Below are 18,713 nucleotides of genomic sequence, written 5' to 3'. Positions count from 1 at the left end.
TTTAACTTAATCACCTCTTTAAAGGTCTTATCTCCAAATACAGTCATATTCTGAGGTACCGGGTGTTAGGGCTTCAACATATGAATTTTGGGGGGACACAATGCAGCCCATAACAGTAGGGTTGACAAACTGAGGAACAATCTACGATATAACTGATTAGTGCCCCAGATTGGAGACTAAGGTGATCTATGACAATTCAATACAAGGCAAAGTGATCCAGAATTGAAAGCCAGTCCTTGACAAAGGACTTTAGTGGGACAATTGGCAATAGTTTGAATAAGGTCTGTAGATTGGGTAATAGTATTACATCAGTCGTTCTGAAAATTGTACTATGGTTATGTAAGATGTCAATATTGGGGGAAGCTTGGTTGAAGAATATATGGGAACTCTGTACTATTTTTGCAAGTTTTCAGAAAGTCTGGAATTATTTCAAAATAAAAAGTTAAAAATCAAAAAATTAATAATTAACCAAAATAGGGTAAACAAATAGAAGAGAGAGGGAGAAAATGAGAATGGAATTGGGTGTGACAATGAAGGAAGGAAAAATAGAGGAAAAGAAGCAAAGAGGAACTGATTTCCATGAGATCAGAGGTTACATCTGCTGTTTGGGTTTCCAATGACCCCCTGCTTTTGGGACCTCAGCATATGATTTGGGAGGTAATATTCATTGAGGCACAGACTCTGAAAAGAAGGCAGTAGCCCCATTGAATCCCACCTCACATTCATGAAAGGCCTCAAAGTTTAACTTCTGACATTGTCTCTAAAGACTGTTACATAGTCAGTGTGTGTCGAAAGTGTGAATTCCTTGTATGTTAAGACATTTAAAATACACTGCCATCTTGGTAACTGAGTTTTGGTATTCTGCCCACACCACTTTTTTTCCCCAATTTTCCCCTTCTTCTTTAACCTTTTTTGGTTCGTTTTGAGATATAATTCACATACCATACAATTCATCATTTTAAAGTGTAATTAGGGACTTCCCTGTTGGCGCAGTGGTTAAGAATCCGCCTGCCAGTGCAGGGGACACGGGTTCCAGCTCTGGTCTGCAGAGCAACTAAGGCCGTGGGCCACAACTACTGAGCCCATGCGTCACAACTACCGAAGCCCGTGCGCCTAGAGCCAGTGCTCCCCAACAAGAGAAGCCACTGCAAGGAGAAGCCCGCGCACCACAACGAAGAGTAGCCCCCGCTCGCCGCAACTAGAGAAAGCCTGCGCGCAGCAACGAAGACCCAACGCAGCCAAAAATAAATAAATAAAATTTTTAAAAGGGTCTTTAATGGTTTTCCGTGCAACTGTTACCACTATCTAATTATACAATAGTTCATCACCCCAAAAAAGAATCCCACACCCGGTTAGCAGTCACTTCGCATCCCCCCCATCGCCCAGCCCCTTAAGTCTGTAAGGATTTGCCTGTTCTGGACATGACGTGTAAGGGGTTAATGCATATGCGGACCAGCAGTATTTCAAAAGCTCAGCCTCCAGGATCGCCAGTGGCCACGGGATTGGTCGGTGCAGTTGGGTGTACGCGGGGCGCCCAATCGCCTTCGAGCGTGGAGAGGAGGCAGGTGCAGGTGGCGGGAGACGGTGCGCCGGTGGCTGGGGGCAGAGGGCGGAGGCCGGGGGGTAGGGGGTAGGGGGGCAGGGGGCGGTGGGCGTGGCCCGGAGCTGGCGGCGGTCCCTGGCCGGCGCCCAGGGCACGGGCATGGCGGGCTGGTGGCGGGAGCTCCTGCGCACCGTCCGGCGCTACCCTTGGCCCACGAACGTGCTGCTCTACGCCGCGCTCTTCTCAGCCGGCGACGCGCTGCAGCAGCGGCTGCGGGGCGGCCCTGCTGACTGGCGGCAGACGCGGCACGTGGCCACCGTGGCCGTGGCCTTCCACGCGAATTTCAACTACGTGTGGCTGCGCCTGCTGGAGCGCGCGCTGCCGGGGCGCGCGCCGCGCGCCGTCCTGGCCAAGGTGCTGTGCGACCAGGCGTTCGGCGGGCCGGTGTACGTCTCTGCCTTCTACTTCGGTGAGTAGCCGGGCCAGGCACCTGGGGGCCGGAACTGGGGGACTGAGGCGGATCCGGAATTGGGGGACGAGAGGCAGGGGTCGGGGTTTCAGGGGCTGGGACCAGGCAGGAGGCTGGGGCTCTGGGGGCCGGGGACCGGGGCTGGAATCCTGGGGTGGGGGCCAGGGTTCAGGGGACTGGGAGGGTCTGGATGAGGGCCGGAGGTCGAGGTGCGAGGGTCGAGAAGTTTGGGGACCGTGGATTAACAGGATTGAGGGGAAAGAAATTTAGGGAAGGTTGCCGGAGAGGCCAGGAATTAGGGGGCCAGGTCGCAGTTCGGACGCTGGGTTGCCCGTAGTCTGGGGCTGGAGGTTTCAGGGGTCCTGGGGCGTACGTAGGCCGGAAGTGAGGAGGCAGGGCTGGGGATCCGTTTTCCCCTGATAAAGGTCCACGGGAACGTCGAGGAGACCCCAGCTTGCTACCATGTCAGCTGTGAGCCCCGTGACCATGTTGTGGGGCGGGGTCTCCTTTCCACTGGCGGGATACTCCTTTTCAACATACAAACAAAAGGTGAGGGGATTCAGGATGGTGCGGGCAGAGCCGGTGGAATCTGAGGTGCGGCCCGGTTCCCCTCAAAATGTGTGCTCAGGGCGGTAGTGCTGCTTTTGTAACAAGATTTCCCTGAAGGGGGTCCCATCCCCATATCAAAACCCACAGAAAATGTCAGGAGACCTCGGACCCCTGTCATGAGAGGACTGTGTACTTGTGAGGGTCTGGGGAGCCCCCTCCTCAAAAAGTCCACCCTGGAGCCTGAGGGCCTGACTTTGGGAACCTTTCTTAGCGCCCTAAATTCTAAAAACAATGGCAAGGGCTCTGTGGCCTTCATCTTCATAGCGTTTTCTATTGCTTGGAAGGGAGTGGGCAGGGGAGGGGCACCCAATCCCCTAAGAAAATTCAAGGGTCCTGGGCCTGGCCTTGGCCTTGGAGATCACAGATCCCCCAAGGGGTCTTGTCAGTGGCTGTTGGTGCTTTCTTCTAAACTGTGTTGAAGTGGTCAAGTCACCACTTTGAAGGAACCTACACTGCCCCTTGGATCTTATTTTGGGGGCCAGAGTCACTCACAAACTCCACAGGAAACATGCCTGATGCAGTGCCAACCACATGGCCCATGGGGTCAGTGAGGTCAGGGGATAGAGGACCTGAGACCAGGAGCTGCCTGATTTATCAGAAGATCTGTCTCTGATCCCAGCGCGTGACTTCCAGGCCAGATTGGCAAACAGGTTCCTCATGCCTGTTACTGCAGTGCCCTTGTACTCTGGTGATGGGATGGAGGGTTGGGGGCTGCTGGCATTTGGGAGTCAGATTCCTATCTAATCCTCAAACAACCCAGTGAGGCAGGTATTGTTATTCCCATGTTACAGACAAGGAAACTGAGGCTCAAAGGGATAAACGACCTGCCCGAAAGCAACACAATCCATGTCATGGTCTTCATCTCCCTGGGGAATGTCAGTGTTCCTGAAACCAGAAAGATGCTGCAGTCACAGGGCTGCTGGGGCCTGTGGTTCAAGCCCGAGGCCCCTGAAACCGATTCCTGCCCACATTGCTTCTTTGTTTTGCATTTCAGATTTCTGGGCCCTGTTTCCCTCTCCTCATGTTAAACTGAAGGGGGAATGGTGGGAAGGGGGTGGGTTGGATGTTTGTTCAAGGCACTTCAGACTTGGAAATTGCCTGTATCAGATGTTCCTTTGTGCTGGGGCTGCCTTGGGAGGTAGAATAGTTGTGATTGAAAGGTCTGGCTCGGAATCCACACCTGGGTTGGACTTGGATCACTATCAACCTCTCTGAGCTCTTTTCCTCCTCTGCAACTCCATCATCCTTAGCTGAGGGTTAGGAGGGTCAGATGAAAGAAAACACATCAAGTGCTTAGCCCTTAATTAGTGCTGGGTAAGTGGAATACTATTACCAATATTGGGCTCCGTTTTCTTACCGGTCCTGTTCTAAGAATCCCCTGCAATTGACTAAAAAGATTTTATTTCCCCTTCTTCCTAATCAGAGTTGGAGGAGACTTTTTAAAGCACTGTCATTTTCCTAAAATAGGAGGGTTTTGTCCTTGTTCCCTGACTTCCTTTTCAGGGTTGTTGAACGTCAAAGTTTTCCGGATGTTTTTAGGAAGTCTGAACTGGTGTTCTGCTTTCAAATTCCATTTAGAAAGCCTCTTAGATGGGAAATCTGCAGTTGCTAGAATACCCAGAGTCCAGCAGCCTTTTTGTAAAAGAAGGAAATTAAATTTTTAAAATTTTAAACATTTCACAACATGTTTTGAAGGGAGAGAAGAAAAGTCACCAATAGTCCCACCATGCTAACACTGAGGTTTTTGTGAATTCTCTAACAGATTTAAAAAAAATAATCATTCTGCTATAACTCGGTACCCTGCTATTCTCAGTTCATATTTATCATCACTTTAAAATTTACCTAACTTTAGAATGGAGATTATCTTTTGTTTTCACTGTTGGGTCAGACGGAACATACTGAGTTAGTGATAGTGGTGGTTACCTTGCATATTGGAATAGAAAACTTGAACATGAGCTGTTATACAGTATTCTTCGTATTAAATCTTTTAAAATTCTTTTGGTGTGTGTTTTTTCAAATAGGTATGAGTATTCTCCAGGAAAAGGATGACATATTTTTGGACCTGAGACAGAAATTCTGGAATACATATAAGGTAAGACAGACTTTTGAAAATACGACCAGGATCTTTTTGTATCTTTTTAACATTAAATACATTTAAATAAAAATATTCTTGGGTTTCCCTGGTGGCGCAGTGGTTGAGAGTCTGCCTGCCGATGTAAGGGACGCAGGTTTGTGCCCCGGTCTGGGAAGATCCCACATGCCGCGGAGTGGCTGGGCCCGTGAGCCATGGCCGCTGAGCCTGCGCGTCTGGAGCCTGTGCTCCGCAACGGGAGAGGCCACAACAGTGAGAGGCCCGCGTACCACCAAAAAAAAAAAAAAATTCTTAAATTAGGGCTCCAGTTGGTTGGCACAGGGTACTATATTTTGACAGATCTTAAATTTGTTTTGATAGTTGAATGAGAAGCTTTAAGAGTGTCTATATGTGTCTCTGAATTTTAGTCAATGTTCACAACGATTTCTGACATTCTTATATTTATTCTTGTTAGTGATCACGGTGATTTTTTTGGAGCCAAAGAAGTTATTGCAAAATAGGAATAGTAGAATGTGAGTGGCTTAATGGAATCATTCTCACATTTAGAGCTGATGTTTCCAAGTGTGCATTCTGCTGAGTCCCTATGAAAGGAACCTTCTTGACATCACAGAGGTATTTACAGAAAAAGAAGGTGTTTCCCAGGGTTATGCTGAGGCTGGAATCAAGTCACCTCTTGCCCTGTTTGCTCAGTACAAATATATATATGATCCAATCCCACAAATATCTATTCATTTATTCAATGAAGATTTATTGAGCAGTGTCCTCAAGACCTGGCAGAGTCAGGGATGCTTTCCATCTCTGGCCTAGTGTGATTCTATTAATGACAATGTTTGATTCTATTTGATTCTATTAATGACAATGAGGTGAATTTTCAGGATTCCAGAATATACACAGCCTTGTCTAGGGCTCCACATCTACTTAATTCCTGATCAAAAGCAGTGCCAAGCCAGCCCCAGCCATCCCGCCACCCTCACCCACACCCCCAGCATCTTCTGTTGAACTATTCTGAGCACGAGAACCATTATCACCCACTTGGTGGTTGAAGGCAGATGACAGGGAGGGTGGAAGCCACATGCTGCTGAGCCCCTCCGGGGGGAAAAGCATTCAGAACTCTTGTTACTTCTCTTGAGGCAAAAATTATGGGCCCATGGTGACATCCAAATATGATTTTCTTCTGCTTTACTTTGGGAAAGGAACATTTATACATTTATACGAAGAGCAAGCCAAGCAGAGTTGTAAAAGAAAGGGGCTTTGACCAAGGATTTGCAGATATTTCAGATTCTCCTTCTTTAATGAAGACATACAGGCTATCTTCATTGGGTAGAAACGTGGCGACTTTTACACACCTTTTTAAAAACAGTGGTTCTGGGATTTCCCTGGTGGTCTAGCGGTTAAGACTCTTCACTCCCAATGCAGGGGGCCCAGGTTCGATCCCTGGTCAGGGAACTAGATTCCACATGCTGCAACTAAAGATCCCGCACGCGGCAACGAAGATCCTGGGTGCTGCAACTAAGACCTGGTACGGCCAAATAAATAAATAAATATTTTAAAAAAGAAAAAACCAAAAGCAAAACACAACAAAAACAGTGGTTCCAAATGAGTCAGTTGTATCTATGCCCTTGAGAAGAAAGAGGGTATCGGCAGTCTGATGCCCAGCACCATTTGGGGACTTTCCTGAAGATCTCCCATAACAAGAAACTATCTGCTAGGCATTGCACTAGGTGTTAGCAGAAGATAACACAAAACATATATATATATATATATATATAGAGAGAGAGAGAGAGAGAGAGAGAGAGAGATACACGCACACACATTGCTACTGTCTTTAAGGGACTTACAATGTAGTGGGGTAGATAGACAAGTAAATAGACAAACATTAACCTCAATGCCAGGAGCAGTGCTCAGAGCATGCAAACGGGTACTTAGCACAGCATGGAGATGTAAGGGTGCGGCTCAAGGAAAGCTTCCGGGGGCAGGTTATGCCTGAGCAGAGTCTTAAAGAACTCAGGGGAGTTAGGCGGATACCTGGGGCCTTTCCAGGGGCAGAAGGAGCCGAGGAAGGAATGCATAAAACACTGTGGTGTACCTGTAAGGGAGAAACTACAAGAGATGCTATTCATAGAATATAAAATATGAATTGAGGAACAACTGCAAATGACTTTGGATCTCGGAAGGTGTTGAAGGCCATGCCAAGGATCTTGAACTTAAGTGATTACTGGCAAGGGAGACCAGTTAGAGGGTTACTGTGACCAAGTTCACGTAAGAAATCATGAAGCAGTGGGCAGAGGAAGGATTTCAAAAATACTTAGGAGATAGAATTGGTAGGTCTTGATGATGAATTGGAAGTAGGGTTGATGGGCAAGGACACATCTACGGTGACCCATCCGCATTTACTAGGTAGCGCGCAGCATTCTGTAAGCAAGAGCCCCCTTTTCTCTCCCAGTTATTTGCTTATTTCTCTGTTATCAGTAGGGACTCAGGGATTCCCATTTTTTCGATGGTTTGTAACTCATTGCTGTGTTTAATTATTTTTGTTTTGCAAATGTCCCAGACTTGGCCAGTGAGAGTCGCTTCAAGCTGGCTCCTATTTCCTTGTGAGAGTCCCCCCATCTTTTTTTTTTTTTTAAGCCACTTCCTTACTTTATATCATAAAGATAGATGTTCTAGGCTCATCTTGTACCTTGTACCTGCCCTACTCTGGCCCTGGAATCAACCATTTCTTTGAGGAGTCCTTTTTCCTTTTTGTGGGGAATGGCATGGGAGACCAAGATCTGCACACTGAGTGAGGCTACATTCTGAAGAAAAAAAATTGCCATAAGAAGTGAAGCCATGTTTGGATGGGTTTTTCCTAAAGTAGTAAATTCTTTTTTTAAAAAATAAATTTATTTATTTATTCATTTATTTAATTTTTGGCTGTATTGGGTCTTCGCTGCTACACGCGGGTTTTCTCTAGTTGCTGAGAGCAGGGGCTACTCTTTGTTGCGGTGCATGGGCTTCACGTTGCAGTGGCTTCTCTTGTTGCAGAGCGCGGGCTCTAGGCACATGGGCTTCAGTAGTTGTGGCCCGTGGACTCTAGAGCACAGGCTCAATAGTTGTGGTGCACAGGCTTAGTTGCTCCACGGCATGTGGGATCTTCCCGGACCAGGGCTCGAACCCGTGTCTCCTGCGTTGGCACGCGGATTCTTAACCACTGCATCACCAGGGAAGCCCCTAAAGTAGTAAATTCTTAAATGAGTATACACTTTAAACTTTAAATAGCTTTTATTGCAACAGTTTATTATAGAAACTTTAGAAAATAAAAATTAGTAAAAACAAAAAAAGAAAAAATAATACCACCTTTATATTACTAGTGTAATACCACTTGTAAGGACTATTTTAAAAACCTCTAGCTTTTTTTTTTTTAAGATATAATTTACATACCAAGATCTCTATCTTTAAAAAAAAATCCATAATGATGACTCTTTTGTCAGAATGAACAGGTTAAAGCCTGTTAAAATAAATCCATCTTTTTTTTTTGGCCACACCACGCGACTTGCAGGATCTTAGTTCCCTGACCAGGGATCAAACCTGGGCCCCACCAGTGAAAGCCCCGAGTCCTCACCCCTGGACCACCAGGGAATTCCCACAAATAAATACATCTTAAAAGCTAAACTTATTCTGTAGCATGAAGTAGTTAGAATATATTATTATCAAATCACCATAAAGAACAGTTTAGTCTAGAGTTTTAAAAATTGATTGATGATCCTGTATTTTATCAATATTTCCCTTGCATCATTTGCATGGGCCAACAGGAGAATTGCGATATATAAATATGTGTTGTGGACTTCCCTGGTGGCTCAGTGGTTAAGAACCTGCCTGCCAATGCAGGGGACACGGGTTCGAGCCCTAGTCCGGGAAGATCCCACATGCCGCGGAGCAACTAAGTCCGTGAGCCACAACTACTGAGCCTGCATGCCACAACTACTGAAGTCTGCGCGCCTAGAGCCCGTGCTCCACAACAAGAGAAGCCACCGCAATGAGAAGCCCGCATACCACAACAAAGAGTAGCCCCCCCTCACCGCAACTAGAGAAAGCCCGCATGCAGCAACGAAGGCCCAACGCAGCCAAAAGTAAAATATGAATAAATTTAAATAAATAAATATGTGTTGTTATTTTGAAAGCAGTTGTCTTCCAGAATTGGTACTGATTCAGGTAGACTTTTTATTGTAAATTTGTGAATATAATAAAAATCTTTATTCTTGTGCCTAACGGCTGTTTGTACAACTCCTTACCCTCTTCCACTCAAGAGACCATAAGTAGTCTAATTTAATCTGCTTAGTCTGAAATGTAATACCGCGTCCACATTCCACCTGCCTGGTGTTTCTTAATGCTTTATAGAACGAACTGTGTGATCGTTTTGTGCGATTAAAAAGCATCCTAATAAAGTTTCTCTTTATTCCAGAGTGGTCTGATGTACTGGCCTTTTGTACAGGTGAGTTTCAAACTGCTTAGAATGCCAACTCATGGGTCTGGTTTATATGAGCCCTAAAAGACTCTTTCTCTCTCTGTTATAGCTGACCAACTTCAGCCTCGTTCCTGTTCACTGGAGAACAGCTTACACTGGGCTCTGTGGTTTTCTGTGGGCCACTTTCCTCTGCTTTTCACAACAGGGTGGTGATGGTACCTTGAAGTCAGCTTTTACTTTCCTTTATATAAAGGGAACAAATGAAGTTGAAAGACCCCCAAAGAAATGACAAGTCAAGAACTCCCTGAAATTGCCTAATTTTTTCCCCTTAAATGCAGAGGATTGCCTGCAGATGAAGTACCCTGCTTACCAGTTATGTGCTCCATTTTGAAGAATTACTATTCTATAGACCCAATTGTTTTGTTTTGTTTTGTTTTTTTATTGCGGTACGCAGGCCTCTCACTGTTGTGGCCTCTCCCGTTGCGGAGCACAGGCTCCGGACGCGCAGGCTCAGCGGCCATGGCTCATGGGCCTAGCCTCTCCGCGGCATATGGGATCTTCCCAGACTGGGGCACGAACCCGTGTCTCCTGCATCGGCAGGCGGACTCTCAACCACTGCGCCACCAGGGAAGCCCGACCTAATTGTTTTTTAATTAGCAATGATAACTTTCAATTCTATTCAAATCTCCTTTTTTTTCATTCTAATCCGAAAGTATTATTGATACTTCTCTAGTATTTTCTCTTCCCTAATACTTTGGTTAATATCAATAACAGTGGCAGAATGGCAGTTTATAATCATTACTATTTCTGGTCTAATATTTTATTGCCAGTTGATTTAAGGAGCTTCCATTTTGATTGTACACATCTCTCTTCTAAAATCTCAGGTTATCTCTTAAACACTTTTGGCTTGGATTACCTTTGATACCAAAAATAGTCCTTATAGTTAATTTCTGTTTACACAGAATTCAATCAGGAATATGGAATAACCAGATTTTCCCCTAAAATGCTGTATAATAATTTATTGTTATGCTAATACTAAAGTTCTGCAAGTACGTTTTATGTAAGAAGAAATGTGCACAGTGTATGATTAGTGTTCTGTATAGAGTGTATTTTACTGATGTCTTCTACTTTTATAGTTTTTAATTATTTTTTTAGTTAATATTTTTTAGTTTTCAGCATAGTCACTTGGCTAAATATCCCATTTCCTAGATATACGAAATATATAAAATATTTCACTTTTAAAAGAAATATATTGAGTGAAGTTTCTAAAAAAAATTAATAAGTTTTCTTCTGGAAGGGAGAACTCTATTCCATAAAGTTCCAGGGAAAATGGTTACCCCAAATTCACACTGATATTATCTTTTTTAAAATTAGTGCTTTAACATAAATCTTTATAGGTAATCTTTAAGGTGTACATGAGAAACTTGATCCAGTTTTTCAGATTTACTCAGTTTTTCTAACTTCAAAACCAGTGGGTTTAACAATTACTTGACTATTTCAAGAAGTTTTAGCAATTTTCACCCGAGAATTGCATCACTATTCTGTTGCTTCCCATGGAGTGTTTCACAGATTTAAAGATGTGAAGCACTGAGATGTTAATATATTTATCTTGAGAATTTATATTTAAGATTAATTTAAGAATGTATGCCTAAATATTTTAAGCATATAATTTATATAACTTGTAATATAAATTGATATGTCATAAGTAAATAACTTTTAAGATTTAAGTAAATAACTTTTAACTTTTAATGTCATAAGTAAATAACTTTTAAGATTTATTTGAATTTAACAGATATGAATATATTTTACATTATTGGGGCAAGAGTAAGGAAATTTCTAGATAGTTTAATTCTAAAATAATTTTTTTCAGTACTTTTAAAAGTAGTTTGTACAACAGAAGAGCTATTTCACAACATATAAGACACGTTTTGTCATTTGAAAAGAATATCCAGAGTAACTATAGAAAAAACTACCTGGCAATCTTTTAGATGAGCTTCAATATTACTTATGGTGGAAGAATAGTGTTTGGGAAAATATTTCAGAAAACGAACCTTGTTTATACTGTCGAGGGGGAAAAGCTTATTATTCATAAAAGTATGATAATCTTTACTCAATAATGTGTTACTCTGTACTGTAGAGAGAATATGTAGCATGTATTCTCTGAATTTTTGCAAATAATACCCTTTTAATTTTTATGCAGGACTACTTTTTTTTTTAGCGTGAGAAATGGAACTCATTCGAAATAATGCAGTGTTTGTCTTAAAATGCTGCTGTCCTTGGTAAAACACGCTCTCAACCTTCCAGTGTTTAGAACAGAGCAGGTGGCTCTTATTCTTCTTCCAGGTTTTCCCATTCATAAGGTTTCTTTAACTTGCTTGTGTGTTGCCATCTGGCCCCTTTTCTGGCCCCCTGGTTGCTCAGGCAAAGGCAAAACCTTTCATTGATTTCCCTTGACAGAGTTGAGGTAGACTGAATTTTCAAAACAACTTGACCTAATACGTGTAGAAAACAAAAGGGAAATTTAGAGGATGTTGAAGCATTTTTTTGAAAAAAGTTTACAGAATATTGCTTTTTGATCCTGGGTCCTGGCATTTGAGGTATTTACCTTGTAACTCTAATGGCATCTACCCAGCTTTCCTACTTTTCTGATGCCCTGGTGGTCATTGTATGGTTATGCCATTGGCCACCACTACCAGGGAGTTGTCTCCTTGGCCCTGCTACCAGTAAAATCAAGCGTGCCCAGTCCCACCTTTTTGGACTCATGGTTTCCATTTCCAGTCTCAGATATAGGCCTTTTACCCAGATAACTGAAAAATGATTTCTCAGTTCAGGGGAGATCTTTTCCTTCTATACAAGTGGATGCAACCATCCTTATAGTGCACCAGGATAACCATAGTAGATAAAATTTCATAACCCTTATGTAAATAATAAATGTTATTAAAGGGCCACTGTAGGGATGTGAAGAGGGTAAACAACAAGGCGGTAACTGTTAAAAGAAGTCCGTGGTCTAGTTGGGAGTATAAGTGAAGAAATTGATAATCAGGTTCTCAGGACATCTAATCCGATTCATCATTCATTGCTTGAACAACATCCGTGACAAGTGGTCAATAGAAAGCTTGAATATTACTCAAGTAATGCTTCCCACCTGTAGGTTAGTGACATAAGCAGTAGGTACTTTGAAATCATGGTGCCTGAGGCAACCTGGGATGGCTCCATGGAGGAGATGCCTGAGCTGGGTCTTGAAGGATGGAAAGTCACAAGACTGAAGGTCTGTGAACTGGAGTGGTGATGATAGGATCAGATGAGATGAGATCTTGAAAGAGAAGAAAAAGAAAAGGCATTTAAGTTCTAAATTAGAGGGAAATTTCCATTGGCTGTTCCTCAACTTTGAATAAAGTAGATGTTTCTGTCCAGCTTACTTGTAATTAAAAATCATGCATAATTTGTAACCTATCAGTCTTTTTCATTTGTAGGAAAATTAATGAAAGTTATTCCCTTTTAGCTATATCATAGTGGGTTTGGTGAGGAAAAATTAGACAATGTGAGAGTTTGCAAGTTTGCAATTTTTTTTGCATAACAATTTCTGATAACAAGTTTGAGAGTGGCACGTAAAAATATTTTCCTCAAAATCTGTCAGTAAGGTGATTCAGCAGACAAAGTAATTACCTGCCCACTACACAGTCAGTGAAATTTTGCATTTAGGGGTTCATGAGATTTTGCATTTAGGGGTTCATGAAGGGTGCTTTAGGAAAACTTTATCTTATTTGTATTGATGTTTTGGGGGGCCAGAATAAGAAAAGTGTTTAATGAATCAGAGAAATTACAGCTACTAAAAGATAATTCAAAGAGAAAAACAGTTTCACATTCTAGTACTTCATTAATAATTGCAATTTTGGTTTTTAATACTTTGAAGAAAATTTTGTTTCATTTCTTTCACTGTAAAACACATAGATATAGAGATTTAACTTTGGTATTTCAGGTTGTGTCTAAATAAGGCCTCCAAGTCAACTGTGTTAACCACAACCAAATTAAACATAGATAGTCTCTCTAATTGAGGTAGATGACCCAGAATTACAATTTCTAACTCACCCATACTTTATTTCTCTCCAAGAATTGTCATCCTTTAGGATTCATTTGAAGCTATTGAAAAATATCTTTTGCTAGGTGGGCAATTTACTTTTAGTTCAGTGAAATTTTATGTGAATTTCTATAGTGTTTGCCAAAACAAATTATACCCAGAACACGCTTAACCATATATTCTGGAGGCAGCTTTCATTTGAAATTAGGTTCATTAAATTAGAAATTTAATGGATTTTTTGTGCCTGAAGATCTTGACCTTGCATTGACTACACTTAACCTAGTTTTACCCACAATGTTTAGAATCTAAAGGAACAGAAAATGCAATTAAACAACTATTGAAAATTTTTCTTTTAATAATGGGGAATAAGTGAAAGGGGAAATCTGGAGATTAACAATAAAGGATGTACTTGGAATTTCAAGCTACTGTGAGCAGTAGCCAACCAAGTGAATAAAATGGAATAGTTAGTAACTGAGTAACATTATTGGCATATATCAGTTAGAAGCATATCTTTTTTTTAGTTCTCTTCCCCCTTGTGTCTTCCTTTCCTTAAATCTTTATTTATCCATACCTTCCTTACTTTCTCTGTCGAATGGCCATAACAAGCCCCCTTCTCCTGTCCTTCATCCCTCCCTAACCCTGACCACCCAAGACAATCCAAGGGGACAGAATAACTGTGATGAAGTTAGGGATCAGACTACTTAAGTGACATAACAGCCATGATGTAGAGAGATGGTAGCAGAGCCTCCTCTTTGGATCTTTTCTTCCCTCTGGGGGAAGAAAATGTGGAAGGATCAATCAGCCCTAGGGAGAATTTTGAAGTGAGTGAACATTCTGGAGGCAGCTTCCATTAGAAATTAGGTTCATTTTCTGAAAGTATTAGAAAGTTAATGGGTCCTTGTACTTGAAGATTTTGACCTTGAAGTGTCCCCTTTCTTTTCAGAGATCCTCTCCTTCCTCTGGATGCCCGTTCCCTGCATTCTCTCTTACTTAGTGCGATATCTTCCAAATCGTTCTCATGTCTTTTCCTCACCTCTCAAAACTCCCATTCTCTCTATCTGACTGATTTCAGCTACATTTAGAAAAGTAGGTTTATTAAGCTAATTTACTGAGATGTGGATGACAGCCTTTGTAGTTGAGTTTTGTTTTTTTGTGTTTTAATTGCTAGCACAAATGAATCTCTGGATGGAATTTTAGTAACTATTGCTGTGGTGGGAGGGGGTGGAGATAAGAGGGTATTTTGTGGCAAGAAGACCTCTGAGACACTTTACATTATGCTATCATTGCAATGTATTGTGAGCCTTCCACAATGGATAATCATTATCTGTTTGCATATTTGTATTCCCTTCTAGACTGAGCTTCTGGAGGGAAGAATATATTTCTTATGCATACTTGTATCTGAAATGTCTAGCACAGTGTTGGGCATGTAGCAGAGGCCCTGTAATACTGCTGAATGAATGAATGTAATTTGGATTTCGCATCTTTGTTTTTTGCCTCTGGACTGCTGCTGAGCAGTCTGGACTGATGGCCCTTTCATTTTCATCCCCATGTGCAGGCAGCTGTTTCTGTCTTAAGCTGGGCACAGTCCAGACCTTCACCTACTTTGGCCTCAGGCCCATAAAACTGTCTTTTCTTGGAGATGCCTATGACTTGTAGGCTTTGATGCCCCTGGCCCAACTTGCACATACCCTCTGAAAACCATCTCGTCACACCTCTCCCCAGCTCTACAAAGACTGGATTGTTTGTCTTTAATAATTGGGTGGAGGGGGCTTCCCTGGTGGCACAGTGGTTAACAGTCTGCCTGCTAATGCAGGGGACATGTGTTTGAGCCCTGGTCCGGGAAGATCCCACATGTCGCGGAGCAACTAAGCCCGTGCCCCACAACTACTGAGCCTGCGCTCTAGAGCCTGCGAGCCACAACTACTGAGCCCACGCGCCACAACTACTGAACCCCGTGCGCCTAGAGCCTGTGCTCCACAACAAGAGAAGCCACCGCAATGAGAAGCCCATGCACCGCAATGAAGGGTAGCCCCCGCTCGCCGCGACTAGAGAAAGCCCGCGCGCAGCAACCAAGACCCAACACAGCCAAAAATAAAAAAAAATTAAAAAAATTTAAAAAGGGTGGAGGGAATTCCCTGCAGTCCAGTGGTTAGAACTCCATGCTTCCACTGCAGGGGCCCTGGGTTTGATCCCTGGTCAGGGAACTAAGATCCCGCAAGCCATGTGGCATGGCCAAAACAAAAAAGGGGGAATTGGGTGGAATCTTGATAGTTGGGCCTTCTCCAAACCACTAAATTACCCTTTGTGATGGTTAGTTTTATGTGTCCACTTGACTGGGCCACGGGGTGCCCAGATACTTGGTCAGTCATTATTCTGGGTGTTTCTCTGAAGGTGTTTTTGGATGAGAGTAACATTTGTATTGGTAGACTAAGTCAAGCAGATTGCCTTCCCTAATGTGGGTGGGCCTTGTCCAATCAGCTGAAGGTCTGAATAGAACAAAAAGGCTGGCCTCATCCCAAGTAACAGAATTCTTACTGCCTGACTGCCTTCAAACTGGGTCATTGGCTTTTCTTCTACTGTTGGACTCGAACCATTGTATATATATATATACCACATCTTCTTTATCGATTCATCTATTTATGGACATTTAGGTTGCTTCCATGTCTTGGCTATTGTAAATAGTGCTGCTATGAACATTGGAGTGCATGTATCTTTTCGAATTAGAGTTTACTCCAGATATATGTCCAGGAGTGGGATTGTAGGATCATGTGGTAGCTCTATTTTTAGTTTTTTAAGGAACCTCCATACTATTCTCTGTACTGGCTGCACTCATTTAACATTCCCATCAGGTCCCCTTCTGTTGTTTCAATATTATAATTGAACTGTTGTGGATATAATGGAAATAGTAAGTGGCTGTCAGGAAGTTAACTTGGAGGGTGGGAGATGGAATTCCTTTCCTTGTACCCATCTGTTAGCTTTTAGTTCTAGAATTTGAAGGGAGATAGAACAAATGAAATAAAGTAACATGTAGAGTTCAGGTTTGTTAAAGTTTCATGGGTCATTCTTTCTGAATGTCTTCTGCATAAGGGTTGTAAATTGGAAAGTTGAAACAGAAACTGCTAAACCAAAGTGAAAATATTCCCTGTCCACTTGATTTCTTCAATAGCAGGCCTCTAAATTGAAGATTAAGAGAATGTTCTTAGGGGGGAAAAAGTATGTCAGTAAAGTTGTACATTTGGCCAGTTTAACTTTTTTCTATGAAAGGAAAATGGGAAAAAGTCAGTTTATGCATGGGTTGAATGCCAGAGAAAACAATATTTAGAGGACTTAATAAAGGGACATGAAGTATTAAATTAATATACTGAACAGTAACATACAGACCGACCACAGAAAAATTATAATTTGCCAAGTTTTTGCAGTCTGTTTTTGCTCCATAATGATAAGTATTACTAAAGTGAACCACAATTTCCAGGCTTTTGGCCAATAATGAATTTGTGAGAACAGTATTAGAGAATCTTCTGCAGGTGATGTGTGAATTTGTTTTTTAAGGGTGATAGGTAAGTTGCTTGTAATATGTTATTTATTTACCTCTTTATCTATTTATTTATGGCTGCGTTGGGTTTTTGTTGCTGCGCCCGGGTCTCTAGTTGTGGCGAGCAGGGGCTACTCTTTGTTGCGGTGCGCGGGCTTCTCATTGCGGTGGCTTCTCTTGTTGTGGAAACAAGACCCATATATATGCTGTCTACAAGAGACCCACTTCAGACCTAGGGACACATACAGACTGAAAGTAAGGGGATGGAAAAAGATATTTCATGCAAATGGAAACTGAAAGAAAGCTGGAGTAGCAATTCTCATATCAGACAAAATAGACTTTAAAACAAAGACTATTACAAGAGACAAAGAAGGACACTACATAATGATCAAGGGATCAATCCAAGAAGAAGATATAACAATTGTAAATATTTATGCACCCAACATAGGAGGACCTCAATACATAAGGCAAATACTAACAGCCATGAAAGGGGAAATCGACAGTAACACAATCATAGTAGGGGACTTTAACACCCCACTTTCACCAATGGACAGATCATCCAAAATGAAAATAAATAAGGAAACACAAGCTTTAAATGATACATTACACTAGATGGACTTAATTTATAGGACATTCCATCCAAACACAACAGAATACACTTTCTTCTCAAGTGCTCATGGAACATTCTCCAGGATAGATCATATCTTGGGTCACAAATCAAGGCTTGGTAAATTTAATAAAATTGAAATTGTATCAAGTATCTTTTCTGACCACAACACTATGAGACTAGAAATCAATTACAGGAAAAAGTCTATTAGAAATACAAACACATGGAGGCTAAACAACGCACTGATTAACCAAGAGATCACTGAAGAAATCAAGGAGGAAATAAAAAAAGACCTAGAAACAAATGACAGTGAAAACTCGATGACCGAAAACCTATGGGATGCAGCAAAAGCAGTTCTAAGAGGGAAGTTTATAGCAATACAATCCTACCTTAAGAAACAAGAAATATCTCAAATAAACAACCTAACCTTACACCTAAAGCAATTAGAGAAAGAACAAAAAACCCCTAAAGTTAGCAGAAGGAAAGAAATCATAAAGATCAGATCAGAAATAAATGAAAAAGAAATGAAGAAAACAGTAGCAAAGATCAATAAAACTAAAAGCTGGTTCTTTGAGAAGATAAACAAAATTGATAAACCATTAGCCAGACTCATCAAGAAAAAGAGGGAGAGGACTCAAATCAATAGAATTAGAAATGAAAAAGGAGAAGTTACAACTGACACTGCAGAAATACAAAGCATCCTGAGAGACTGCTGCAAGCAACTCTATGCCAATAAAATGGACAACCTGGAAGAAATTGACAAATTCTTAGAAAGGTATAACCTTCCAAGACTGAACCAGGAAGAAATAGAAAATATGAACAGACCAATCATAAGTAATGAAATTGAAACTGTGATTAAAAATCTTCCAACAAACAAAAGTCCAGGACCAGATGGCTTCACAGCCGAATTCTATCAAACATTTAGAGAAGAGCTAACACCCATCCTTCCCAAAGTCTTCAAAAAAATTGCAGAGGAAGGAGCAGTCCCAAAGTCATTCTATGAGGCCACCATCACCCTGATACCAAAACCAGACAAAGATGTCACAAAGAAAGAAAATTACAGACCAATATCACTGATGAATATAGATGCAAAAATCCTCAACAAAATACTAGCAAACAGAATCCAACAGCACATTAAAAGGATCATACACCATGATCAAGTGGGATTTATCCCAGGGATGCAAGGATTCTTCAATATATGCAAATCAATCAGTGTGGTACAACATATTAACAAATTGAAGGAGAAAAACCATATGATCATCTCAATAGATGCAGAGAAAGCTTTTGACAAAATTCAACACCGATTTATGATAAAAACTCTCCAGAAAGTAGGCATAGA

The 18,713-nt window shown here is 41.8% G+C and overlaps 1 protein-coding gene across 4 annotated transcripts in view; it reads left to right on the top strand.

The window, feature by feature from the left end:
- The first annotated feature begins 1,665 nt into the window (after positions 1-1,665).
- Positions 1,666-18,713, top strand: part of LOC137207111 (mpv17-like protein) — a 181,617-nt gene continuing 164,569 nt past the window's right edge. For 3 of the 4 annotated variants that reach the window (XM_067706564.1, XM_067706563.1, XM_067706565.1), the window contains exons 1-4: positions 1,666-2,012; positions 4,643-4,713; positions 9,155-9,184; positions 9,267-9,372. In XM_067706564.1, the coding sequence (XP_067562665.1) occupies positions 1,703-2,012; positions 4,643-4,713; positions 9,155-9,184; positions 9,267-9,372 (517 nt within the window). In that variant the 5' untranslated portion in view covers positions 1,666-1,702. Of the gene's footprint in view, positions 2,013-4,642; positions 4,714-9,154; positions 9,185-9,266; positions 10,347-18,713 lie in introns of those variants that run through there. The other variant, XM_067706566.1, reaches the window with a different exon arrangement.

The sequence above is a fragment of the Pseudorca crassidens genome, chromosome 15, assembly GCF_039906515.1.
Source record: "Pseudorca crassidens isolate mPseCra1 chromosome 15, mPseCra1.hap1, whole genome shotgun sequence".
Taxonomy (NCBI): domain Eukaryota; kingdom Metazoa; phylum Chordata; class Mammalia; order Artiodactyla; family Delphinidae; genus Pseudorca; species Pseudorca crassidens.
Note: the sequence above shows the minus strand (reverse complement) of the source record. Positions and strands in the feature narration are given on the sequence as shown.